The following is a 26,852-nucleotide window of genomic DNA, read 5'->3' on the forward strand; positions in this document are numbered from 1 at the left end:
GGATCTTTCTAGGGGCTTTAACTGGCTCTTCATCCTTAAAGTCCAAGCACATTTTCCTGACCCGTTCTAGCAGGCTAGTAGTTGCTGTTCTTGGGAACACACTGCTAGCATGCGGTGTATTAAACTGTATACAGTAAAATTGCCTTAAAAAATTATGTAACTCAAACTAGACTTGACCTTAACAACGCCCATCGGGGTGATTAGAGAGTTGGAGCCTGGGTGTGTCCAGGGACAGCTGGCTGCCAAATCCCAGTGAGGACAGAAAGCCTGGCAGGATTTCCCTCCAGCCCCCGCTTCACTGCCCCCTCACAGAAGGCTCCTGCACCCCAGCTGCCCTCCGGGGTAGATGGCTTCCGAATTATCAGTTCTCAGGGAAAGAAGGCAGATGGCATGCCACCACAGGACGGATGACCAGATGTCACAGCTGGCTCCCGGTTGGGATATGAGTGACTTTGCGGAGGATGGTGCCCAAATTACGCAGGCCGATTTCCTCACCAGAGTGACAAAAACAGGGGCTCCTCAAAGACTAGCCCCTTTTCTCCATTTCCTTGGGGAATGAAACCCATGATCTTCAGTTCCTCAGAGAAGTGAAAGTAGCAACAAGGAATCCAGTAATTCCTGTTATCTGCAGGCTTTATAAGTCAGCTGAGCCTGAAGTAGTGGCCTAGAGCCCGCACACCAGACACCGCTGCCCTCTCTCTGAAGCCAGAGGAACATCAGGATGCCTCAGCCGCCCACCTTCCTCCTGCTTCTCCTCCTTTCCACCAGCAGTGCCCTGGCCCTGAGGCTCTGCTCCTTTAATGTGAGGTCCTTTGGGGAAGCCAAGAAGGAAAACAAGAATGCCATGGATGTCATCGTGAAGGTGAGAGCTTTTCCTGTCAGAAAGAGCACCGGACCCCCCTCGCGCCCTCTCTGATGCGTTCAGACTTTAAGAGACTCAGGAGACGTTCCACTCAAGTTAGTCGCTGGGGTGAAGGTAGCAGCCGCCTTGGCATTTTGTCACAATAATGGCAGCAGTAATTCCAGTAACCACATCACCTCTCTGGGCTTCATGTCATCATCTGAACGTGAGGGTAATGCCAGTACCTCCCTGTAGGACGGTTTTGGGGAATGCTTGAGTTGGCACGTGTGAAGCCCCTAAAACAGTATCTGGCTCCCGGTTACTGAACGCCCCTGTCAGGCACTGCAAATATGTGATTTCCTTTCATCACCCTTAAAAAGGAGGATTTTTATCCCCACGAAGAAATGAACAACAAAAGGTGAAGTGACCTCATATAGGTGGTGGGTGGGTAGGTGGAGGAGAGCTGGGAGGCCAGCCCAGCCTGGTCTTTTTACCCATCAATGCAGCACAGATTTTTTTGCTAACTCTTTTCTCTCTTCTTTTCTTTCTTTCTTTCTTTCTTTTTTTTTTCATTCTGTTTTGTTGCTTTTCGTTTTTCTCTTTTCTTTCTTTCTCTTTTTCTTTCTTTCTTTCTCTTTCTTTCTTACTCTCCTCCCTTTATTTCTTTCCTTCCTTCTCCCTCCCATCTTTCTTTCTTTCTTTCTTTCTTTCTTTTTTCTTTTTTTCTTTCTTTCTTTCTCTCTACACCCCTCTCTTCTTCCTTCTTCACTGCCCACCTCATCAACCTTTTCCCAACTATCAATTCTTATCTTTCTCTCCACTTAGATAAGACTTCCCTTGCACAGGGCGCCTGGGTGGCTCAGCCAGTTAAGTGTCTGACTTTGGCTCAGGTCATGATCTCATGGTTTGTGGGTTCAAGCCCTCTGTCAGGCTCTGCACTGAGCCTGGAGCCTGCTTCGGATTCTGTGTCTCCCTCTCTCTCTGCCCCTCCCCTGCTTGTGTTCTCTCTCTCTTCCAAAAATAAATAAATAGACCAATAAAAAATTTACATATATGTGTATATATATATATGTGTGTACATACATATGTATACACACACATATATATACATATATATGCATATATACATATATATACATACATACACACACACACACACATATATATATATATATATATATATATATATATATATATAAAAGACTTCCCGTGGGTATTATGACCAATGTCTGGAGATGCTGCTCACATTTCTTTAGAGTTGCTTGACTCTCTTTACCCTACAGGTTAATTTATTTTTGATGATGCTGGGAGCTGAAACCTTTCCCAGGGCTCTGTCTGGGTATTATCACCTTAGAAACCCCTGGAGGCACCAGGGTATGGTGGGAACACCAGGAGCTCTGGGGTCAGATCCCACCAGGCAGCTGTGTGAGCAAGCCCGGGAATTCCCTTCTCGCTGAGCCCCTGGGCCTTTCTGAAAGTGGGCCTTACACAACCTGTAGCACCAGTTGGCCTAGAGAAATCAAGGTAGAGCCCGTGAGTGGGCAGGTGATCTCACACAGAGCTGCCACTGTTGGCATTAATACACAAAGTGGATTAGAGCAAGGACTGGCATGCTCTGCTCTTACTTACATGGTCCTCTCCCTGGTTGGCCCTGCCCTTTGGACAGCACCCAACGCCTTCCAGAGATTGTTGTTCAGCCAGAAGAGCCATGCCAAGCCTGTGGGAGCCGAGACTCCCTGGCTCAACAGGAAACTTTGACATACGAGGAAACTATTTTCCCTGCTTCCTCACACAAGGGCCCGTGGAACCCGGGTACCGACTGTGTTCCCATTACCTTCCTCACTTATTCTATCCAGGCAATGTCATCAGAGTCTTAAGAGAACAAAAGACTATCTTTTGTTCCTTGGTGATTCCATTATTGGGGGCTTATACTCAGCACCTCCCCTGAGCGGCTGTGTCCTACAGGGCTGACGGATGGACAGCCCATCACACCAAACGCCAAGCATGGGAAAAGTCTTTGTCAAGGACTCCTTACTTTCCCCCATTGTTGCAAGCCCATCCTGTAATCAGAGGTCATCCCCAAATACCTCCAGAGCCATTGAGAGCACAAACAATAAAACCCAAACCCAGGCATTCAGGAAAGTAATATTTACAGGGGCTAATGTCTAAGTACCTACTATAGGCCAGGAATTTTATATTCTTTTTTTTTTTAATGTTTATGTTTATTCATTTATTTTTGAGAGAGAGACAGCACAATCAGGGGAGGGGCAGAGACAGAGGGAGACACAAAATCTGAAGCAGGTTCCAGGCTCTGAGATGTCAGCACAGAGCCCAACGTGGGGCTTGAACCCATGAACCATGAGCTCATGACCTGAGCTGAAGTCAGATTCTTAACTGACTGAACCACCTAGGTATTCCCAGGAATGTTATATTCTTATTATGACATAGGTGGCATTGCCCGCACTTTGTAATCCAGAAAACAGAGACTCAGAGAGAAGTGACTTACCCAGGATTCCATAGCTGTTAAGAGGAAGGATCAAGTCCAAACATATGACCCAACCATATTCGTGGAGGTGCGTTTTCCACTCTTCCATACTGGATTTATCACTTCAGAGACGAGCCCAGTTTCATCACGCTGTTGTCATTATGACCTTCATCAGGGAGGCTGGAGAGTGAGGGAGGCCTGCCGTCATCATCTTGGGTTTGCTGGCTGGCACCATGGGCAGTTTTCCAGATGCCAAACCCTGCCTGCTTCTGTCTGCTTCTTCAGTTTGTGTCCTTAACGAGCGAAGTCTGTTCAGCCCATGAACGCTCGGTGAAGGTAGACCACGTGCCAGCTGCTCTGAGGCACGCGCTGGGGATAAGATGGTGGACATGGGAGGCATTGTCTCCCACAGCACATGATAATTATGATTTCAGGATTGCTTACTGTATGCCAGGTCCTTCACACGCAGTATCCAAGTTCAGCCTCACAGCCCCACTGGTTGCATTTTGTAGACGAGACAACTGGAATTCAGAGAGGAGGAGTACATTGTCCTGGGCGTCATGGAGCAAGTGAGCAAAAGAACAAGGGCTTGGACCCAGGCCTAACTGACCCTCTCTGGGCTCTTTCCCCACCATGCTGGTTGCTCCCTGTTCAGAGGCACAAAAAAAGGTTTAATAGGCTTCTCTGGCCCCAGAGTGTTCATAGAGTTCTCCAGAGTGTCCCTTCCCTTCCCCCCAGCCCCACTCACCACACCACCTGCTGGGAGCCCCTCACTACTGGCCATGCTCAATCCCTACTCCCTCCCTCTGTGAACAGCAGCCTCAGGAAAATCTTGAGTTTCAGGTTTGGGAGGGCCTTCTGGGGGCCCTCACCTTTGGAGCCTCATTCTGAGGAGATGGAGCCCGGGGGGATCTATTTTTCCCCGGCCTGAAATTGGGGCAGAGAAAACACACATCAGTGGTGGATTTGAAAACTGAGGAAAATGCTCACAATGTCATGTGAGATTAAAAAAAAAAAAAAAAAGACCCAAACCGTGTAATAAATATTGCCACTGTTTGCTGAGCGTCTTTTCTGTGCCAGGGACTAGACTGAATGTATTATTTCCATCATGTCCTTTAATCTCTATGGCAATCCCATAAGGAGGGTACTGTCCCAGTTTACAGATAAGGAATCTGGAGGTTCAAGGAACATTCGTGACTTGCTCAAGATCACACAGCTGGTGAGGGATAGAGTCAAGACATGAATCCAAGGCCATTTGATTCGATGCCTATATTTTCAACTAACGGGCTAGTTATTCTGATGCCATTTTGTAAATATGTATAAGTACAGAAATCACATGAGAAGTGTCTGGTGGCTTTACAGGTCATCAGGTGATTTTTTATAGTCTTCTACATTTTCCAAATTTTCTACAATAAGCAACATTATTTTTATAATTAGAAAATTATAACAAAATTATTGTTTTAAGTTTATTTACCTTGAGAGAGAGGAGTAAAGAGAGGGAGAGAATCCCAAGCAGGCTCTCTGCTGTCAGTAAAGTCTGATGCGGGGCTCAATCTCACAAACCTTGAGATCATAACCTGAGCCAAGATCAAGGAGATGTGGGGCTCCAGAGCGTTTGTTATTGAGGCAAAAGGGTTGTAAACAGGGAATCTAAAAGCTCAACCCTTCAGGGACGCCTGGGTGGCTCAGTTGTTTGAGTATCCAACTCTTGATTTCGGCTCAGGTCATGATCCCAGAGTTATGGGATCGGGCTCCAAGCTAGGCATGGAGCCTGCTTGGGATTCTCTCTCTCTCCCTCTCTCTGTCCCTCACCCCCACTCAAGCACACACTTGTGCTCTCTCTCTCTCTCTCAGAAACAAAACAAAACAAAACGAAAAAATAAAAGCTCAACCCTTCTGCTCAGAAAAGGGAGTCTGAACTCTGGCCATTTTTGTCCCGCGGCAATGGGTTACATTCAAAAGGGACCTTGGTCTCCGAGGAGGAGCAATCAGGGGATGTGGGGATCTCCTCCGTTGTTGAACATAGTGGTCAAGCAGGGCTCCGCAGTGGATGATCCCATTATTCACATTCACAGGGTGTTCGCATTACTTAACTGCACTGAGGCAGAGTCCTCAATTATACTATGGGGATAACAAGACGGCCAACATCCAAGGACTATTATAAAAATTTAATGAGTTGATGACAAGAGCTAACACTTATAAAGCCAGGCACCACATGAGGCACTTTATGTAAGACAATTTATTTAACTTATGTTAAATAGACTCTCACCTGTCACTTTTTTTTTTTTTTTTTTTTTTGAGAAAGAGAGAGTGCGGGCGCAGGGGCGGGGCAGAGAGAGAGGGATAGAGAGCATGCGCGAGGGGGCCCTTGGGGGGCGGGGCAGAGAAAGAGAATCCCAAGCAGGCTCCATGCTTGGTGTGGAGTAGCTCAGTGTGGAGCTTGAAGCAGGGCTCAGTCCCATGAGCTGTGAGATCATGACCTGAGCCGAAATCAAGAGTCAGACACTTAACCCACTGAGCCACCCAGGCGCCCCATCATCTGTCATATCTTAATAAATATTGGGGTCATCATCTCCAATCCCATAATTACTTTATCCTCAAGCAGTTTCCTTTTTTTAATAACACTTTAATTTTTTAAAATTAGAAAGGTATTATTTTTTAAGTTAAAAACTTTTAATTTCTAACTTAATTTTATTAAGTTAAAAATGGTCATTATGGACTACTTTGAACATATAGAAGCATATAAAGAAGAAAAAAAATATCAGCTGTTACCCTATCACTTGAAGATAAGAGCTATTGGCATTTAGGGCATTTTATGGGCATTTTTCTATGCAAAAATAAATACATAAAACTGCATCTGGGGGTGCCTGGGTGACTCACTTGGTTAAGCGTCTAACTTCGGCTCAGGTCATGATCTCATGGTTCGTGGACTTGAACATGTGTTCACAGCTGTCAGCTGTGAGCCGGCTTCGGATTCTGTGTCTCCCTCTCTCTCTGCCCCTCCCCCGTTCACACTGTGTCTCTCTCTGTCTCTCAAAAATAAATAAATGTTAAAAAAAAAAATTAAAAACTGCATCTGTTTTGCAGCATGGAGACTGCCCTGTATCACCAGTTTTGTATTCTGCTTTTATATTGGAAGTATTTCACATGTTGTTAATATTCTTTTAAAACATGACTTTTAATGCTACATAATGTCCTATGCCATGTTTACAACATCTTTCATTTAATGCTTTTCTATTTGGGGATACTTAGGTTGTTTCCAAGTTTTTGTTGTGCTATTGCAATGCCTCTTCCTCTTTGATCTGTACAAGTAATAATAATAGCGATAATAATTTCGTGTGTGGCTCCAAATGCCTAGCCCTGTTCTAAGGACCCATTTAATCCTCCAGCAACCTTGTGAGGGAATAACTGTCATCATTCCAATTTATAGATGAAGACACTGAGGTGCAGAGAAGTAGTAGATATTTCTTTATAATAGAAGACCTTCCTCAAAGGGGGAAAACTAGGCCAAAGAGTAAGTACATACTCCAGACTTTTGATACATACTTTAAAGTGCCTTCCAGAAAGGTCTGACAGAGACCAGTGACTAAATCAGCAAGCTGGCTCGGTGGCAGGACCCAGCTCTCCCTGATGTTTTAACAGCATGGTAGGCTTTGTAGTCACAAGAACCCGAATTCAAATCCTGACTCTACCATCTATACTGGCTGTGTGACTTCAAACTTTTCACTCAAACACTCTGAGCCTGGTTTTCTCCTGAGGTTAGTGAGCCAATAATCATAGTTCTCTCACAGTGTTGGTGAGGCTTATGGTAGGCTCACAATAAATGTTAGCCCTTGTAATTTTTATTATTATTATTTTGTTGCCAGGTGAACTGGGGAGACCCATATCCATACTGGCACCTCTCACGTACTAAGAGCTTAAGAAATATTTATTATTATTATTATTATTATTATGGTGATTATTCAAGCAAAAAAAAAAAAACAAGATATAGGACATGTGATCATAGGCTCTGGATTCAGATTGCCTAGATTTGCATTCTGCCTTGGCCATTTTCTAGCTGAGTGACTTTGGATAGTTTACTCGGTTTTCCTGGAGCCCCAGGCTCCTCATCTTTAAAACGGACATAACTGAAAAGAAATAAACATTAAAAGGTGTTGGGGGGGGGGGCTCCTGGGTGGCTCAGTCAGTGGTGAGTTCGATCCCCACGTTGGGTGTAGAGATTACTTAAAAATAAATTATTTTTAATGTTTTATTTTATTTTTGAGACAGAGAGAGACAGAACATGAACAGGGGAGGGGCAGAGAGAGAGGGAGACACAGAATCAGAAGCAGGCTCCAGGCTCTGAGCTGTCAGCACAGAGCCCAACGCAGGGCTTGAACTCACGAACCGTGAGATCACAACCTGAGCCAAAGTTGGATGCTTAACCGACTGAGCCACCCAGGCACCCCTAAAAATAAATTTTTTAATCAAATAAAATAGACATCAAAATACGACCTGCCTCACAAAGTTCTTCACTTATTTCAGTGATAAAATTCATTACTTTAACAAAGCACCAATCCTATACCTAAAACATAGTAAGTGCCCAATAAAAGATTTTATTACTTGCAGTAAATGGCCTGAAACACCTGGGAATTCTGTCTTCACAGGTCATCAAACGCTGTGATATCATACTCCTGATGGAAATCAAGGACAGCAACAACATTATCTGTCCCATGCTGATGGACAGACTAAATGGGTAAAGACGGGGCTCCTGGACCCTCTGCAGACTCAAGGTCAACTGCAAGGATACCTGAAAAGCCTCAGGAATTGAACCAAGGGTGAAAGCCAGCACTCACCCTGACTACCAAGTCACATGACCAACACTGCCCACATTTCCAACTCCATTAGCCAAAGTCCTGAGAACTTTCAACCAGCTAGTTTTAATATGATAAAGTAAATAGAGGGAACAGATGAGGAGCCAGGACAGAGAGAGAAACAAAAGGGACAAGGGGCTGAGCTTAGAACTACTGTTATAAAAAAAAGGTTGAGTGCAAATATGAAGCTATGGTATGCCCGCAGGCTGGAATATGATGTAGCCATTAAAAATCATGATCACTACAGAATAGCTTAGAGCTAAATATTCCAGCATGGAAAGATGGCTGCAGTATATTGAAAACAGCAGGTTCAGAACCGTAGGTAGAGTAGCCCATTTTAGTAATCACATTACACCTTACATGAATAAGCATGTGTTTGAGTTTGCATGAGCCTAGAGGAAAGACTGGAAGAATGTGCCCAAACCATTAATAGTGGTTACTTCTGGGCCAGGGGAGTGGGTGTGATTGGAGGACCATTGTGGAGGCAGTCAGTGAAGAAATGCAGAATATTTACTTTTTATTTTATATATTTCTATATGATTTGAATAGCTTACAAAAAGCCTGATTTTACAACTTCAAAAAAAAACCCCAAAAGATAATGTCCTCAAATATTTTTAAATTACGTTGGATTATATTTGTGATTTATATTCTTTCTCAAAGAATAATCAGCAAACCCACCCACCTGAAAATCATCCCAGTGTGAGTTAAAAAGGCATATTCAAGGGGCACCGGGGTGGCTCGATTGGTTGGGCAACTGACTCTTGATTTCGGCTTAGACCATGATCTCCCTGTTTGTGAGTGTCAGCCCCGCATTGGGTTCCACACTGTCACAGTGCAAAGCCTGCTTGGGAATCTCTGTCTCTCCCCCTCTCTCTCTGCCCCTCCTGTGCACTCTCTCTCTCTCCCAAAATAAATAAACTTAAAATTTTTATTTTTTTTTAATATTTTGTTAATGTTTATTCACTTTTTGAGAGACAGAGACAGAGTGCAAGCAGGGCAGGGGCAGAGAGAGAGGGAGACACAGAATCCGAAGCAGGCTCCAAGCTCTGAGCTGTTAGCACAGAGCCTGACACGGGGCTCGAACCTACTAACTGTGAGATCGCGACTTGAACCAAAGTTGGACACTTAACCAACTGAGCCACCCTGGTACCCCTGTTATTATTATTATTTTTTAAATAAATGAATGGTCAATCCAGCCTCATTCAGCCTGGGAGGAAATCTTGGACACTCTCCTTCACACAGAGGGTCCCCTGGGCTGGTTCCCCCTTCTCCGGGGCTCATTTTCTCATCTGGAAATATGGAGTTGGGCTGAGCTTCTCCATTCAGCCTCAGCAGCTCTTCTCTTTCCAGATCTGATCTTTGATGATGGAAAAGGGAGTTTAGTGCAAGGGTCAGGCGCCTACACTCAACTCAGACCACTTGTGTTTGGATTTTGACTCTGCTATGACTTCGGGCAAGTTACTCACCCTCTTTGCACCTCATTTTCCCTGTGTATAAAATGGGACTGGTAATGGAACCCATCTTCCCGGAATGTGGTGCTGATTAAATCCTGCATATAAGTGTTTGGGCTGTGCCTGGTCTGTAGCAGTGACCAGTCAGGGCTGGTGGTGTCTATTACTAGTAAAAGGAAGCAAATTATGATGACAAATGATGGTCCCAAGGGCCGCATGTAACAGCTGCCATCGGTGCCCTAACTACATGCCAGGCATCCAGTTAATCAATTTACGTGTGCTATTTCATTCACTCCCACAACAGCTTTGTGGGGTGGGTACTATTACTGTTTCCCTTATAGCTGAGGGAACTGAGGAACAGAGAGAAGGGACTTGCCCAAGTTCACCCAGCCAGTAAATCGTGGAGCTTACCTTTGAACCTGGGTCATTTCTGACTCCAAAGCTGGTGCTCTATTCTGAACCTCCTGAGCTTTCCTTAGAGGGACTCTGGTCAGTTTTCAGAAGTACGAGGGGACAGGGGCTCTATGCCCCTCCCCACAGCCAGCCTGGATTGAGTCTTCCCACCCCAACTGGCCTCAGTTGTCCCAGCCCCCCTAGACCATGCCACTGACTCCAGGCAGAAGCAGGCCTGTTTGTCCCCTTATCCCTCGTAAGCCAACAGGAGCCTTAGTCACCTCACAGCTGAGTCACGGCAAGAATTTTGCCAACCCAAAATTTGGTAGGCTAGATTCAGAACAAGGTCAACTTTCCCAAACTGGAAGCCTGGTGGAATCCAACGTCCACGTTCCTCAGGCCCCAGTAGCCAGACCTGCCTTAGAATATGTATCTAGTGGCACCTTGATGGTTCAGTTGGTGAAATGTCTGACTCTTGATTTCGGTTCAGGTCATGATCTCATGGTTCGTGGGATCAAGCCCCAAGTTGGGCTCTGCACTGACACTGAGGAGCCTACTTAGGATTCTCTCTCTCTTTCTCTCTCTCTTAAGATAGATAAACTTAAAAAAAAAAAAAAAAAAGAATATGTACCTAAAGTCCTAGGAATTTCTGTAGGGCCTAGGTTGGGCCCTAAATGCTCCTTCTGCTACTAAACCTGAGAATATGCTATAGCTTAGACATGCCCTAGATCTTTCTGTGGGCAAATGGGTTAGACCATGCCAGGCACTGCCCAGGGTGAGTTATCAGCAGGTTTGGCAAACACATGGAGAGTCAAGTTTCCCTGGTGTAAATGAGGGGTAGAGGTAATGGGACTTCACATTTGTATCGCCAGCCCCCAGAACATAAACAATAGCTGGTCTGAAATCATAGTTCTAGGACTTGTGAGAAAATGCTTGAGGGTTTTCAGAGCAGGAGTGAATGTCCAATGAAAACGTTACTAGGAATTCTGCATATGATAAATGTTCAGCAGTAGTGCATGGACGGGGTGACCTGATAAGGTTTCCTCCACCAGGAAGTATGAGGTCAGCCCCAGCCGTGAACCAGAGTGAGATATGGAGCAGATTCTGGCCTGAAGCTTCTATGGTCTCAATAATGTCCCACAGGTGCAGGGCAAAGGGTGTGGATTTGGAGTATGTAGGATCTGAGTTCAAATCCCAGCTCTGCACCTGCAAACTATACAAGGTGGGTAACAACAGTACCCATCTTCTAAGGGTAAGAGTTAATGGCTGTCAAGATCCTGGAAGATGTCACATTCCCAGTCAATGGTGGCCCTTCTTGTTAGACCCCAAGGTTATGATGAACGGTAACCCTTCTCCATGATGCCATTGGTGATATGGATACAGAGTAAAGATAGGGGAACATGCAACAGGGGGATGTTTATTTTTTAAGATGCATAATGTAAAATCTCTGCATTTTAGAAATTCAAGAAATTCAAGAAATTCAAGAAAAGGCATAATGTACAACTATGTGATTAGCTCTCGCCTTGGAAGAAACACATATAAAGAGCAGTATGCCTTTCTCTACAAGTGAGTATAGCCTATGCTTCCTGGAATGTGGTTCACTTATAAATGATGACTGTGAATTGAATCAAAATGCTTATCTTTTCTTCAAAACCAAATGTTGACCTCTAACCAGTTCTCAATATTGATCAAAATAATTGCTGTCAAACTGACTCTGAAGCAAAGCGTTACCTCTTCAAACTAAAGAGTACAAGCAGCTTCCTAACACCTAATTTGTTGGTTGAGTCAGTGACTGTCTGGTCAGGAGGGTCAGGAGTTCTTTATCCTCCCTCATCAAGTCCTGGCCCAGGGATGGAAACCTGAGTTGCCCAGCATGGCTGTCTCTGAAACTTCAGAGTTTTGTCTTCTTCCTACAGTAATTTGTTCTAAGTCTGAACATTAACTTGTGGGTGCCCCAGATAAGTGGTACTGCTCAGATCTCCAGCTTTCAAAGGGTCCTGGCCATGGAGAAGAGTAGATGGAGCCTCGTTCTCGGGTGAAAGATCCCTTGCAGGGCAAGAGCCTGCCTGGGGGGCTAATGAAGCCATGTCTCTGCTTCTTGAATGAAGACGTCAACTGACTCAGCTGGAAGTGCTTCCTATTTTTTCTCCCCTAGGGAAAAGCTACTGTCTGTGAAGAAACGCTACCTCTACCATGACTATCAGGCTGGAGACACAGATGTATTTTCCAGGGAACCCTTTGTGGTCTGGTTCCAGTCACGCTACACCGGTGAGACCCAAGGCACCAGTTGTGAATAACCTCCCTGTGATCCCGTGAATGGACAATAGCCCCAGATGTGAGCGGGGGGTCCCAGGGTTTATGCAGCATTGTTAGGGAGGCATCAGACTTGAGATGGCCATTGAGAACGTCTGATACTTCAGTGTTAGGGATGCAGCCTGGCTTCTCAGAATGCCAAGACCTCCTCCCTTAGAATGCACCTGAAGTCAGTGGTGACTCCACTCTTGTTGGAGCAGTTAGGCTGATGGAAATTATTTACTGCAATTCTTGAGTTGCAGTCAAGTATAGCTTCGTTCTGAAAAATCGCAGTGGTGGCCAGCAGAAATGAACCCCAAACTAAAGTCTCCCTCTGCCTCTAGTAATGACATGGCAAAGTCCTCCAAGGACTGGGTATAGAGGGGAAATCCAAATGATTGCTCCCTTAACTTTGACAACAACTACACTTATATAAGCCACTAACAAGTATTGATCCCTGATTAGTGCCAGATTCCTGCAACCTTGCAACACCCTGCAGGTTAAGACCTAGGATTGTCTCCACTTTTACATTTGAAGAAGCCAAGGTTCGAATAGGTGGAGTCACTTGTCCAAGGTCACCCAGCAGCTCTTGACATGAATGAGCAGGGCTGTAACCCAAGCCACTATCTTGGGAGCACATACTCTTAACCACAGTGCATCTTGAAATGGAAAGTCAAGAATTAATTTGATTTGCAGATTGAAGCGATATAGAATCCAATATCTTTTCAGTACCTACTACGTGCCATGGTCTGTTCCAGGCACTGACCAAGGCAGACAAAACCCCTGCCCTAGTGAAGCTATGTTGTAGTAGGCAAGACAGATAATGACCAAATAAATAAATGTATGTGAGCACGTACCCCCAAATTTATACTACACAAATATAAACACCCTGAACGATGAAGTTAACTATTCCCACCCTGGCTAATTAGTACTTCAGGAAAACCAACATGGAAGAAAGGTGGAGGAATTTCCAGTAGAAGAAGAGAAGGATCTGGGGGCTATTTAGGACAGAAATGCACGTCAGAGAGCATGTGTAATAGCTTCATCGTGCACACAATTCACACTTAGCTGACCAGAGCAGTGTTTGGAGAGCACCCTGCCCCCCGCCCCAAGTGATTATTTCTTCTCTGAGAGAGTCTTCAGCTACACACAGCTAAACATTGCTAAACAAACCCGTTTGTCTTGGGCCTCCACCTTTTCACCCTTCTCTATCTCTCCTCCCCTAGGATGGCACTTCAGCCATGCCCTGTTTAGAGTTTTTTTTAATTTATTTATTTTGAGAGAGCAAGGGGGAGGGGCATGGATGGGGAAGGCAGAGAGACCTAGAGACAGAATCCCAAGCAGGCTCTGCTCTGTGCTGGCAGCGCAGAGCCCAACGCAGGGCTTGAACTCACAAACCATGAGATCATGGCCTAAGCTGAGACCAAGAGTTGGACGCTTAACCGACTGAGCCACCCAGGCGCCCTCCTGTTTGGAATTTTCTATCTTGTACAAGGAAACATTATGTCCCCTGTATTTGAGATTAAAGATAGAGTTAGCCATTCATCTATCTTTTTTCCCTTTTATTCATTTACTCATTCATTCATTCATGTATTCAATCAACAGTTTTGAGCATCTCCCATGTGCCAGGTGCTGTGCTAGGTGCTGGAGCCAAGAGGGTGAGCAAGACAGAACTCAGGTTCCAGTGGGCCAAACTCAGAAGCACAGCAAGTAATCTCAGGGCACAAAGGAAATAAAAGCAGGGTGCATTCCATAGTGGGGTGAGGGACCAACCCAATTTAGGTGACATTGGGTTGTGACCTGAAGAAGCCAGTCACAGAAGACTGGGGAAAGGGCCATTCTGAGGGGAGGTGCCAGTAAGCTCAGAGGTGGAAAGGAGTTGGGATGTGTAGGGAGACCAGAGAGAGGATTGGGGGGTGGAGTGGAGGCCTGAGAAGAGTGAGAAATAAGGCTGGTGGGTAAGTGCAGGGTCCTGGAGACAGGCTGCAGGCTCTGAGTCCTGACTTTCCATTGTGTGACCTGAGCAGTGATTCCCAACAGCCCCTAGCTCCCGAGTAGGCCTGGGGACCCAGGCACAGGATGAGGGAAAGCTGGGGGAAGAGGCATTCAGAGCACAACAGCTCCATTGCCAGGGGGGCGAGGCTCAGTTCCAAGGCTCCCTCTGTCCCTCCTGGTGGGGGGAGGTTTTCAGATATTTCACAAAAGGCCACTTTCTTTTTTAAATAATGTTTGGGTTTTTTTTTTTTCCTGATTACAAAAGAAGCATAAACTAACAAGCCTCCTTTTTTTTTTTTAATTAGAAAAAACTTTATTCTTTAGTACAAAAGCCAAACAGGCTTGAATTATTAGTTTTTAGAAAGTAGAGAATATAATTTTTCAAAAAATGAGAAAATAAAAACACCCACAATACCAGCAAGCAGTACTGTCTACTGGCTTTCTTTTAGCTCTGCAGGTGAGTGGGAGAAAAGAGGCTTTCATGTACTGAAAATGCCGGCCTAATCATCCTAAGAACAGTCATATCTCAGCCACCGGCTGGACCCTCTAGAAATGAGGGGACCCAGACAATGCAGGCTGGGCCTTCTAGGGGGACAGTCTGTTTCCCTTCAGCAGTGTTCATGGAACCTTCCTCTGTTCAGGGAAGTGTGTGACCTCTGCCTCTTTCCTGTTCCTCAGTTGTCAAAGACTTCGTGATTGTCCCCCTGCACACCACCCCTGAGACCTCTGTTAAAGAGATTGATGAGCTGGCTGATGTCTACACGGATATGAAACATCGCTGGAAGGCGGAGGTGATGACCCTCTGTGTCTGTTGAATTCCTGTCTAGCAGAGGCAGAATATGGTTCTGGGGAGGGATGAGGGACTCCCCAGGAGGGTGGGGGGTGGGGCAGGACCTGTGCAGACCCCCACTATTTTAGAGCCTCACCTCTGCCTTAAATACCCTTCTTGCTAAATTTGCCTGGGTACTGTCCACGTGGGTCTCAGCAATTCGTACACTGCTCCCCTAATAATGGCTGCCCAAAATCACTGGGTGAATAGCTATTGCCAGGCCACACTGAGGCTGAACATGCACAGGTTGATTTAATCCTCCCAATAACTCCATGAAGTAACTACCTTCCTCATTCTCACTCTGCAATGAGAACAGTGAGACACAGAGGGATCAAGAGTCCTTCACTGCAGGTGATGACTCTCAAATTGGTTCATGAAATGAAGAGCAATTTATTGGTTTATGTGACTAAAATGTCCAGAAGTAGTTCAGGCATAGCTGGATCCAGGGCTCAGACAAAGTAATCAGGGCTTGGCTTGTCTGTTTCTTTCCATCTCTTTGCCTTCCTTTCCTCTGGGTGGGCTCCACCCTTGGGAAGGGAAGATGGCCACCAGCAGCTTCCAGACCCAGTGGTCTGAGACAGATTTTCTGTGTCACAATACAATAAGTTTCTCAGGATTGGGTCCCATTGGCCCTGATTGGGTCATTCATCCATCCCTGAACCAACCACTGCGATCAGCTCTGGTTAAGAAGCTCTGATTTGTTAAATCAGTGTGAGCTTCAGCCCAATCTCACAGACTGGGGTGAAGGAGGAAAGTAGTTTCCCAAATCATCAAGGGGTGCTATTCTCACAGAAAGGGAATACATCCACCATCCGTCTCGGCCTCATCTGGAAAACGGGGATGTCACCCGCTGTGGCTATGAGGGCCTGTGAAAGCTCTTGGCAAATATGGAAGTGTTCCAGAGGGCTCTTCCTCATTCCTCTTTCCTCCTTTTGGGATGTGATTCCAGTGACCTCCCCTTCCCCCCTCCTCAGTTCCACTGTTCAAACTGCAAAATGAGTCAAGGAAAGTGTGGACACAGAGCTAGGACATGGAGAGCACCAGTGTGTAATTCATTGCTTATTTGTAAAAAGCAAGACAAGAGAAAGACTCATCCATTCCTAAAATTCTGAATTCATTCATTCACACAACAAGAATTTACTGAGCATCCATTACATGTCAGGCACTAGGGAGACATCGGTGGCACAAGAGTGAACAAGAAGGCCGTCTTGTGCTGAGGGCCCTTCAGTGAGACAGATCAGGATTTAATTCTTGACTTTACCACTTGAGCCCATAAGTTGAGTGGCCTAGAACTTGTCACTTTATCCCTCTATCCTGTTTTCCTTCTACCTTCTAGTGTTTATTGTGAGATTTAATTTAAACTTTATGAAACATTTAATGCTTGGCCTGACAGGCAGTACATGCTCAGCAAATCATGCCTATAACAATAGGAGCTGGTGGTCACTCGGGTTAAGGATGACATTCTGACCTCGGCCGCGCCCATCAATCTCAGGGAAAACCATGGTCTCTGAGGTCAAAATAAAATGTTTTTGAAGAAAACTCTAAAGTCAGCAACAGCCCCAAACAACAGCACTGGCAAGGAAACCTGACGCTTCCTCTGGATTGAGGAATATTAAAATCCTGTTCCAAGAGCTCTGAAGGGAAAAACACTTCTAAGACAGGAGGTTCTGCTGGTGGCCTCGGGGCAGGGGTGGACAACTCACTCTGTCACCTCCTTCCTTTCAGGCTCTTCCTACTTCCTCAGTAGACAGAATTTCCACAGGAGTGAGTTCCCAACTTCCAAACAATAGGACAGAAAAGCAGGGTGCCAAAGGTGTCAAATTAGCCACCCAAATTCATCTGTCCTGCTCGGAAACAAAAGGCGTTGGTACATCCATATGTTTATCCTCTACAGTAGTTTGAGCCAGAGAGATTTGAGGGAGATAAATGAGCTGGATTCTTTGATCCCCACCTAACTCCGCAAGCTGAATTAGAGGGACACAGTGACTAAGAACAGGAGGGAAGGGCCACAGCAAACATCCTCCTTCCCAGTGAGAACACCTTCCCTTGTACGTTCTCCCCTGACAAATACTCATCAAAACTGTGACTCAGTTTTAAACTCTAAAAAAAAAAGAAAGAAAGAAAAAGACCTTGTATTACTTTGCCAAGTGCAGCCAAAGACTGGGTGACTTAAACAACAGAAATGTATACCCTCACAGCCCTAGAAGCTGGATGTCTAAGGTCAAGGTGTCAACAGGGTTGGTTTCTCCTGAGGCTTCTGTCCACGGTCTTCTGTCCATGTCTCTCTGTGTCCCAATCTCTTTTTATGAGGACACCTGCCATATTGGATTAGGGGGCACCCCTATAACCTCATTTTACCTTAGTCACCTCTTTGAAGGCCTTTCTCCAGATACAGTCACATTCTAAGGTATCGTGTGTTAGGACTTCAATATACGAATTTGTAGGGGTGGGGGGAGGGCACAATTTAGCCATAACAGACCCCGTTGTTTGCTGAGTATGGGAGGTGGGGCCATTGCTAGCAGTTCTGAACAAAAGCATTGGCAATAATACATACAAGGTGACGGTTCCAAATAATGTCTTTCAGAATTTCATTTTCATGGGTGACTTCAACGCCGGCTGTAGCTATGTGCCCAAGAAGGCCTGGAAGAACATCCGCTTGAGGACTGACCCCGGGTTTGTTTGGCTGATAGGGGACCAAGAGGACACCACAGTCAAGGAGAGCACCAACTGTGCATATGACAGGTAGGAGGCACCTGCCTGACTCCAGGTAGCCCATCCAGTGCTTGGTATGCATCGGGAAAGGTGCCTTGCTCTGGGCGGAGGAAGAACCTGGCTTGCAGCGCTGAGTCAATTAGACTTCAGGCCCGGCCATTGGGTACTTGTGCAGTGTGCAAACTGCATGGCCGTGTCCGGGAGCCCTGAGAATTGCAGCTTAACTGTGGCTAGTGCAGGCTTTGGTGTGAGACAGGTCTGGATTCAAATCCTGCCTCTACCATTTCATGTATCTGTGCATATGTCTGTCTTTGCTTCCTCATCTGTAAAATGGAGATTGCAGTCATGCCTCATTCATGGAGCCACGATGAGGATTAGATGAAGTAGTATATGTCTTCTCACACAATGCCTGGCATATGGTAAGCGTTCCATACATTCACCGGCTGTTAATTATTTCATCACAAAGACATACCACAATGCATTCACTCAAATCCCCTGTCATTGGGCTTAGGTTATTACCAAGAGTTTCCTGGTACAAGCACTGCTGAAGTGAACATTCTATACATGTACTTTGTGCATATATTTATGAATTCCTCAGGGTAAAACTAAAAATGAGACGAGTAAGTAAAAAGGTATTTACTTTTTTTTTTTTTTTTTTTTTTTGAGAGAGAGGGTACAAGTGAGAGAAGGAGAGGGAGAGAGAGAGAGAGCAGCGGGGCTCACCTGGAGCGAGGCTCAAACTTATGAGCTGTGAGATCATGAGTCAAAGTCAGAGGCTTAACCTACCGAGTCACCCAGGCACCCAGCGTACTTACTTTTTTAAAACTTTTGCTACAGGGGTGCCTGGGTGGCTCAGTCAGTTAACCCTCTGACTTTGGTTCAGATCATGATCTCACAGGTTCCTGGGTTCAGGTCATGATCTCACAGTTTGTGGGTTCGAGCCCTGCATCAGGCTCTGTACTAACAGCTCGGAGCCTGGAGCCTGCTTCAGATTCTGTCTCTGTCTTTTCTCTGCCCCTCCCCTGCTTGTGCTCAGTCTCTCAAAAATAAATAAAATGTTAAAAAAGAAATTAAAAAAAAACTTCTGTTATATATTCCTAAATGCAAACACATACCTATAAATAATAGCATTCTCGGGGCTCCCGGTTGGCTCAGTGAGTAGAGCACTCGGCTCTTGATCCTGGGGTGTGAGTTCAAGCCCCATACTGGGTGTAGAGATTGAATGAAAAAAAAAAAAAAAGTAAATGATAACATTCTCTCACAGTTGTAACATCTCCCTGGGGAATTTCAATCAGCTCTCACTTTTGTTTCTTAAACTGAGAGGTGGGGAAGGCACTTGAATTGTGTGCATGTTCATGATCTCCCCACCCACAGCAGAGACCGCAGGCTGGGAAATCTGCTGTGACCGCAGTTCCCAGAGCTCAGCCTGCCTCCGAGGAAGCAGGAGACGGCTTCTGCCAGAAGACAGCTGTTCTCACTTCTCTAGTTTTGAGGTCTGGCTTTCATTTCCATCCATGACCTCTTTTGTTCCTCTTGGAGCTTTCAGGGCTGGTGTGTCCTTTGCAGAAGTCACTGCTCCAGCTCTCAAGAGTGGAAACAGCCCTAGCACTGGGGAAAGCGGCATCAAGGCAGGAGGGTTACAAGAGGCCAAGCTCACAGGTGTCTGCCTCCTCTCTCTCACTTTGACCACTTGCCAACAAAGCTGGTTGGAGTAGGCCACTCACCCGCCAGCCTGTTCACCCACCTGCCTACTCACATGCAGTTGTGCATTGACCGTGGGCAGGTCAAGAACCTTCTGCACCCCTGACCAACAAGAGGGAGGTGATTGAAAATAATGAAGCAGAGAACAGTGAATCACAGGGAAAGATGTTCACGTAAGATTGGGTGGGGTGGGGGGACAGGTCAAAAAAAGATGTTTACTGAAAGAACCTCAGTTTTATACACATATATGCCAAAGGATGGCAGGATTACATGTGCTTTTTTTTTTTTTTTAATTTCCCATTTTGCTGCTCTGAATTTTCTGTTTTCCGTACAAGCGTATATCTTTTAGGGTTTTTTAAAAAGGCATATAGGGGCGCCTGGGTGGCGCAGTCGGTTGAGCGTCCGACTTCAGCCAGGTCACGATCTCGCGGTCCGTGAGTTCGAGCCCCGCGTCAGGCTCTGGGCTGATGGCTCGGAGCCTGGAGCCTGTTTCCGATTCTGTGTCTCCCTCTCTCTCTGCCCCTCCCCCGTTCATGCTCTGTCTCTCTCTGTCCCAAAAATAAATTAAAAACGTTGAAAAAAATAAAAAAATAAAAAAAAAAATAAAAAAAAATAAAAAGGCATATAAATTTCTGACAAGGAGAGTAAAATGAAATGGTCTCAATTCCAGTCTCCGTTCCGTGTTCAGATATTTATTGAACACCTCCCATGAGCTGTGCTCTGCTCTACACAAAAGATGTCAAGAGCTGGCCTGTGCCACACCTCGGGAAAGACTTCAATGGCCTGCACACATATGGAGGAGTCAGAAATGGGGGTCTTAACGATGTTGCTCTCTACTCTCTGGGTCTGAAGGATGGCTCTAAGAAATCTCCGGCCGAAGGTGAAGAGTTCACTTGGGGACTGAATTCAAAGTTAACCCCGGTGGTATGGTAGCAAACACAGGAAACCAAGTCACAGGTCGGACTCAGGGAAAGCTTGGTGGAGAGGCATGAACTGGCAGTGTGACTCACCTTGTCCTTGTTCAGTCAGTGGTTTGGAGCCATGCAGACCCCGACTTGTCACTCCACCTGGGATACGTTAGAGTCCATGTTTCCCAGACTCATTTAGCTACCATGTTCCCGGTGTTTGTTATCACCCCAAAGCAACCATACTATGGTTTTTGTCTGTATTTGTCTTTAAGTCCATTCATTTCTAATGAAATAAATTAATTTTTAAAGGAAATTTCATGTTAAGGTGAGAAACAATATTCTTTGTTGTAAATTGAAAATAGCTAAAAATAAGCCCTGTGAAAATCAAACCATGTTAAATTCTGCCTTAGTTCTCTCGCTTGCAGAATGCTTGGTGACTCCAGCCTGCTCTGTCTTGGTCAAAATGGGAGCTTAGGGGGTTATTAAAGATAAGCCGGTACCTTTCTCTATAATCAAATCAAGAAAAGTGAAAAATAACTGTGAAGGGAAAAATATTCTCACTATGCAAGTCATCGGTACGTGGTGTGGTGTCCACGTATCATTTATAATCTTCTCCTCCACCATCAGGGCTAACTGCCCACACAGGGAAACACTGTTTTGGAGCCCATGGGGCCACGGCAGGGCTTGGTCCCATTTCCCAGTCTGAGGCATTGTCCTAAGGGTCACCAGGTCTGCACTTTGAACATCACTCAGAAGAGCCAGGCTTCTCAGTCCATTCCAGATGTCAAACAGGAAATTTGGTTGGTCTCAGAAATCAACAAGGTGGATTAATGTGACTGTCTTCCCTCCACTTCTCCAGGATCGTGCTTCGAGGACAAGAGATCATCAGCTTTGTTGTTCACGGATCAAACAGAACCTTTGACTTCCAGAAAGCTTATGGGTTGACCAAAGAGGAGGTACAGCTGCCATCTTGTCTTTCTGTGCCACTGTCCTGGGAAGATGAGTTGGTGTCACCCTTTGAGGCCACCACTGGAGACACAACACTGGGCCATTGGACCTTGAGTCTCAAAGCCCATGATTCTGTGACTTGAAGACCTGTCTCAATTTCTGATTGAGCTGGTCCAGGGATGATGCTCACCAGTGTGTGTTCTGTTGGGTGACTTTAGGCCTTTTGTCTTCCCACTTTGAACCTGAATTTGTTCAGCACTAAAATGAGAGTCTCCTAATCCCCAAATTTATCTCCTTTTTCTCTTTATAGGCCTTGGATGTCAGCGACCACTTTCCAGTTGAATTTAAACTACAATCTTCAAGGGTCTTCGCCACCAACAAAAAATCTATCTCTCCAAGGAAGAAAAAGACCCGTCGCTCCTAGATACAAGAATGCCATTTTATTAACCATTTCTTGCTTCTAAATAAAACAGCTTTAACAGGTATGAACTTCTGCCTGCACTCAGGAAACAAGTCTGGTCCAACTGCTTTCATTTTTCAACTTGAATTTAATATGACTTGAGTCAAATTGGGAGGACAGTCTTCTCTTACCCTTCTTGGGCTCCTACCTCCCCTGACTTACCTAAAAGGAAACTGGAGTCTTTTGCAGTCCAAAAGGACAGTCCCGAGAAAGGCCAAGGCCCCAACTGTACCCTAGGATTTGGGCAATTATCTGTTTGAGGAATCTGTTCCCTCCCCTTCGAGGTCAGGATGGTGATCATGTCTCAGGGGGATGAAGAATGAAGGCCATCCCACCTGGCCTCCCTGCCTCCAAATTGTCCTCCAACTCAGCAAGCCCAGTAACCACCAGTGCCATCCTTTGAAATTCCATTCTGACCACAGCCCACTTGCATTCCCAGCCCTGCTTCGATACCCTGCGGGGGCTCCCACCACCATCTGGAGAGAGCCCAGAGTTTTTGGATGCCCACAAGGGTCTGTATTTTCTGGCGTAACACGTCAGCCTCACCTTCATCCCATCTTGCACCCTGTGTCCAGCAGGACTGGCCCTTCCCTGCATGGCCCCAAGCCTCCCTCCTCCTGGGCTTTGAGCAGGCCGGTTGGCTGGCAGAGACTCAGGGTTTTGTTATCATTCTACAACCAAAGAGTTACAGAGGAGTCCTGCCAGCACCATTTTGCCTGTATCCATGGTGACCATTCTTGTTTGTTTCACTTCGCTTTCCCTTACATTGCTTCTTTTGTTCAAGTGGTACCTGAACATGGCTAAATATATGAGCAGTATCAAAGAATAAGCAGAGACAAGAAATGCTGCCCCGGGACCTCACCCACTCGTTTCCTGTCTCAGAAGCAACCCCTCTTACCAGTTTATGCATCCTTCCAAGAGAGTCTATGCATAAATAAGCACCATATGTAACCTTGAAACATAGAGTATATTATGCATGGTCCTACTTCTCGCTGATTTTCCTTAATATATCAGAGACGATGTGACTTTTGATATAAGAAAAAGAGACCATAAGCCTGAGTTTTGAAATTTGGTTGCATCTGACTGACAGAATTAAATCAAAAGGGTTCTGCTTATATGGGAAAACCATTTTCCCCCAAATTTCGTTGGAATGGTGGGGGGGAGGTGGTAAGGTTGTAAAGTTCCTGTCACCTCCTCTTGTGAGCAGGGCTCACTGACCCAGGAAGACATCCAATTTCCAAGGTCCCAAATGGTCAAGCAGGCAATTCCCAAATGAGCTTACTCTGGAGGAGATGATGATCCTTTCATTCCAGAGGCCAGCGGCATGGCTGGGACAAGAGCCCTGTGCTCGGTGGGGGAGGCAGGGGAAGGTGGAACAGACCAAGCACTGTCCTGTCCACTGCTCCGGCTGGTCCTTCCCACCCTGTGACCTCCTTGGTTACAGGACATCCCTCCGTCTCTGCATTGGAGCAGCTTACTGGAGCCATGGGCACCTGCTGGCTCTGGGGCCACTCTGCCCGGCAAGAGGAGGCAGAGTGGGGCTTCTTCTTACTGGTCACAACTTAACAGGGCCACAGACATGCTCCCATCCCTTTGGGTCACCTGGCCTGACTGGGGCAAGGAACTCTTGTGCCTTTTAGGGGAAGGAAGGTACACCTTGGTGGTACACAACCTTTCAGCTTTGGCTTTATCCAGAGGGTTTGAAACTGGTGTGTCCCAGAATCCCAGGGGACCTGTCGCCATGCTGATGCCTAGGCTCCAGGCCCCCAGAGGCTGTCTCAGAAGGTCTGGGGTGGGGCCCAAAAGCCTGCATTTTTGAGAGGCTCCCAGAAGACCTGAGGATAAGACTTTTCTTTCATTAGTTATTGAGAAACCAGATCTTAAACTCACTCTCCTGGCCCTGCTTAGTGAGAAGAGGGTAACATGAGGAAGGGAATAGGCTCACTTTGGAGCCATAATCTGTACCACCTACGAGCTCTGGGATGCTGAGGAGGCCACTTGCCTTCAGTCCCCTGATGTGATCAACCTCAGAGGTGAAGTTTCAGTAAGATAATGAATGTAAAACACTGAATGTGTGCCTCACACTTAGCAAGCCCTTGACAAGTGGAGGCTATATTTTTATTAGCAGGACTTGCTCCGTCAAAGGGTGGCTCACTTTAAGTCTTTGGGTACATATGTCTCTCATTTAATTACTTTGAATTCTTGCTATACGAGGAATCAGACCAAGGTTCCATTTCTTTATCTTTGATCACAAAAAGTATTTCAGCAAGTGAGTCTTGAGAAATTGAGATGCCCCTCTTCCATTCTTGTTATTTTCTCTTTCTTATCAACATCCCCTTCCTGCCTCAAACACAGCAGCATTTCTTTCATGCTCTTCATCCTGTCTCTGTGGGCTGGGGGCCAGAGGGTGGAGGGAGTTTCTTCAGTTCAGCAGCCCTGGCTCATATCTTTCCCTTGGGCTGGAGAAGGCAAGTATAAGGACAGTTGTCAAACCAGGAAAGTAAAAGGAGACAGAGTTTTTGTGTCATTAATTACACTCAGACGGCACTACTGTGCCATCTTGGAGAAGGCAATAGTCTTCACATAATTATCCTTAAAAGAAAATATTTTTTGAACCCAAAGTAGTAGACATTGGGTAGTAGGATTGTTGTAATTTTTCTTTTAGAAACACTTCCAGATGGAAACACCTAACTTACAAAGTTAGGGAGCGATTTTTCCTGGTACAAATTGGGGATTAAAAAATTGACAGTGCTTCCTAGTACATTCACGTTTCTCAAACAATGTTTGAAGGATATAAAATGGGATGGGACCAGGGATACGAGAACTAAAATTCAGTTAAAGAGGGGCACCTGGGTGGCTCAGTCAGTTAAGTGTCCGACCTGATTTCTGCTCAGGTCATGATCTCATGGTTGGTAAGATGGAGCCTTGCATCAGGCTCTGTGCTGACAGTGCAGAGCCTGCTTGGGATTCTCTCTCTCCTTCTCTCTCTGCCCCTCCCCTGATCACACTGGCATACTCTATCAATAGAAATAAACATTTGAAAAAAAATTTTTTTTAAATCAGCTAAAGAAAGGTAAACCTCACTGTGGTTGCTTGAATTTGCCCTCCACCGTCCTGCCCCAGAAGTTTATACATAATGTTTCTCAGCCTAAAGCTCCCCTCCCCTCTTTGCCCCTCTTCCCTGCAAACACAATGTCCCTGTCTCCATAGGCCTAAGGCTTTCATAGCCTTCAAATCTCCATGCAAATCTCCTTTCTCTGAGATGAATGCTGCAGACACACACACACACACACACACACACACACACGCACACACACACACTTTTCCCAAGTATCTGCTCATGAGGTAGGAACATGGGCTTGCACATATTCTCCAGCTGGCCCAGATTCCAGCTGATTTGTACAAGTCCATGTTCCTATTTCATGAGTTCGCCAATGGCAGGGGAAAACCTATGTTTATCATTTGCAAAAACTCCTTCTGCCGATACACTCTTCTCTAGGAAACTCTTTTTTTTTTTTTTAATTTTTTAAATTTTTTTTTGGGACAGAGAGAGACAGAGCATGAACGGGGGAGGGGCAGAGAGAGAGGGAGACACAGAATCGGAAACAGGCTCCAGGCTCCGAGCCATCAGCCCAGAGCCTGACGCGGGGCTCGAACTCACGGACCGCGAGATCGTGACCTGGCTGAAGTCGGACGCTCAACCGACTGCGCCACCCAGGCGCCCCAACTAGGAAACTCTTAAACTTCCCCCATCAAATATCCTGAAGTTTCGTTTTATTTTTTTGACATATTTTGAGATTTAAATTTTTTTTAATGTTTATTTATTTTTGAGAGAGACAGAGACAGAATGCAAGTGGGTTAGGGGCAGAGAGAGAGACACACACACACAGAATCCAAAGCAGGCTCCAGGCTCAGAGCTGTCAGCACAGAGCCCCACGTGGGGCTCCAATTCAAGAGCTGTGAGATCATAACCTGAGCCGAAGTCAGACGCCCAACCAACTGAGCCACCCAGGCACCCCTGAGATATTTTAATAGTTTCATGGAGGTTAGAAAATATCCTTGGGGCACCTGGGTGGTTTAGTCAGTTAAGAGTCTGATTTTGGCTTGGGTCATGATCTCATGGCTCATGGGTTCGAGCCCCACATTGGGCTCTGTGCTGACAGCTCAGAGCCTGGAGTCTGCTTCAGATTCTGGGTCTCCCTCTCTCCCTGACCCTCCCCTGCTTGCTTTCTCTCTTTCTCTCAAAAATAAATAAACATCAAAAAAAGAAAATATCCTTAAAGAAGATAATAATAATAATAATAGCTACTACCATTGACTAGGGCTTGCTCTAAGAAGTCATGCCATGCACTCTCTCACTAAATTCCAACCATGGCACCAAAAAGGTGGGGTCTGTTGTCATCTCCATTTTATAAATGAGGAAACTGAGGCCCAGAGAAGTTAAACAACTGCCCATGGTCACACAGCCGGTAAGTAGTGGAGTCCAGCATGACTCTTCCATGAGGCACAGTAGGCACAGAGCCTAGGGTTTGTAATACATTTTTTAAATAATTTTTTAAAGTTTATTTTACTTATTTGGAGAGAGAGAGAGAGAGCACAAGAGGGGCAGAGAGAGAGGGAGACAGAGAATCCCAAGCAGGCTCTGCCAGCATGGAGCCCGATGTGGGGGTCGAACTCATGAACCGTGAGTGAGATCATGACCTCAACCTAAATCAAGAGTCAGTCACTTAACTGACTGAGCCACCCAGGCTCCCTAGGGTTCATAATACTTTTGAGGGCCATGGAAATGTTTTCTTTCAGAAGAAGGAATAAGATAAAATTTTAGGTTGAAGTAAAAAACCTTAATACATAATATTAATATATTTGTATTTATACCAACATAGTTATAAAATATACTTTTTAATATTTTTTGTGGAAGAAGGGATGCATGAAGGCAAAATGCCTAGGGACCGTGAAAGTCATAATGTGGCTCTGCTGGAGTGAA

The 26,852-nt window shown here is 45.7% G+C and overlaps 1 protein-coding gene across 1 annotated transcript; it reads left to right on the forward strand.

Annotated features, from left to right (window-relative positions):
• The first annotated feature begins 606 nt into the window (after positions 1-606).
• Positions 607-21,893, forward strand: DNASE1L3 (deoxyribonuclease 1 like 3). The gene is made up of 8 exons (XM_058726410.1): positions 607-862; positions 7,973-8,061; positions 11,482-11,589; positions 12,179-12,291; positions 14,989-15,101; positions 17,724-17,881; positions 21,320-21,416; positions 21,719-21,893. Exons 1-8 carry the CDS (start codon positions 722-724, stop codon positions 21,830-21,832), a joined length of 933 nt encoding a protein of 310 aa, XP_058582393.1. The 5' UTR covers positions 607-721; the 3' UTR covers positions 21,833-21,893.
• The last annotated feature ends 4,959 nt before the right edge of the window (positions 21,894-26,852 follow it).

The sequence above is a fragment of the Neofelis nebulosa genome, chromosome 4 (assembly GCF_028018385.1).
Source record: "Neofelis nebulosa isolate mNeoNeb1 chromosome 4, mNeoNeb1.pri, whole genome shotgun sequence".
Classification (NCBI taxonomy): domain Eukaryota; kingdom Metazoa; phylum Chordata; class Mammalia; order Carnivora; family Felidae; genus Neofelis; species Neofelis nebulosa.

What these genes read in the sequence shown, in the direction of transcription:
- DNASE1L3 (XM_058726410.1), top strand. Translation starts at nt 722, where the DNA reads ATGCCTCAGCCGCCCACCTTCCTCCTGCTTCTCCTCCTTTCCACCAGC. An exon ending in CCATGGATGTCATCGTGAAG is followed by an intron (nt 863 to 7,972) that starts GTGAGAGCTTTT and finishes CTGTCTTCACAG; the next exon opens with GTCATCAAACGCTGTGATAT. An exon ending in AACATCGCTGGAAGGCGGAG is followed by an intron (nt 15,102 to 17,723) that starts GTGATGACCCTC and finishes AATGTCTTTCAG; the next exon opens with AATTTCATTTTCATGGGTGA.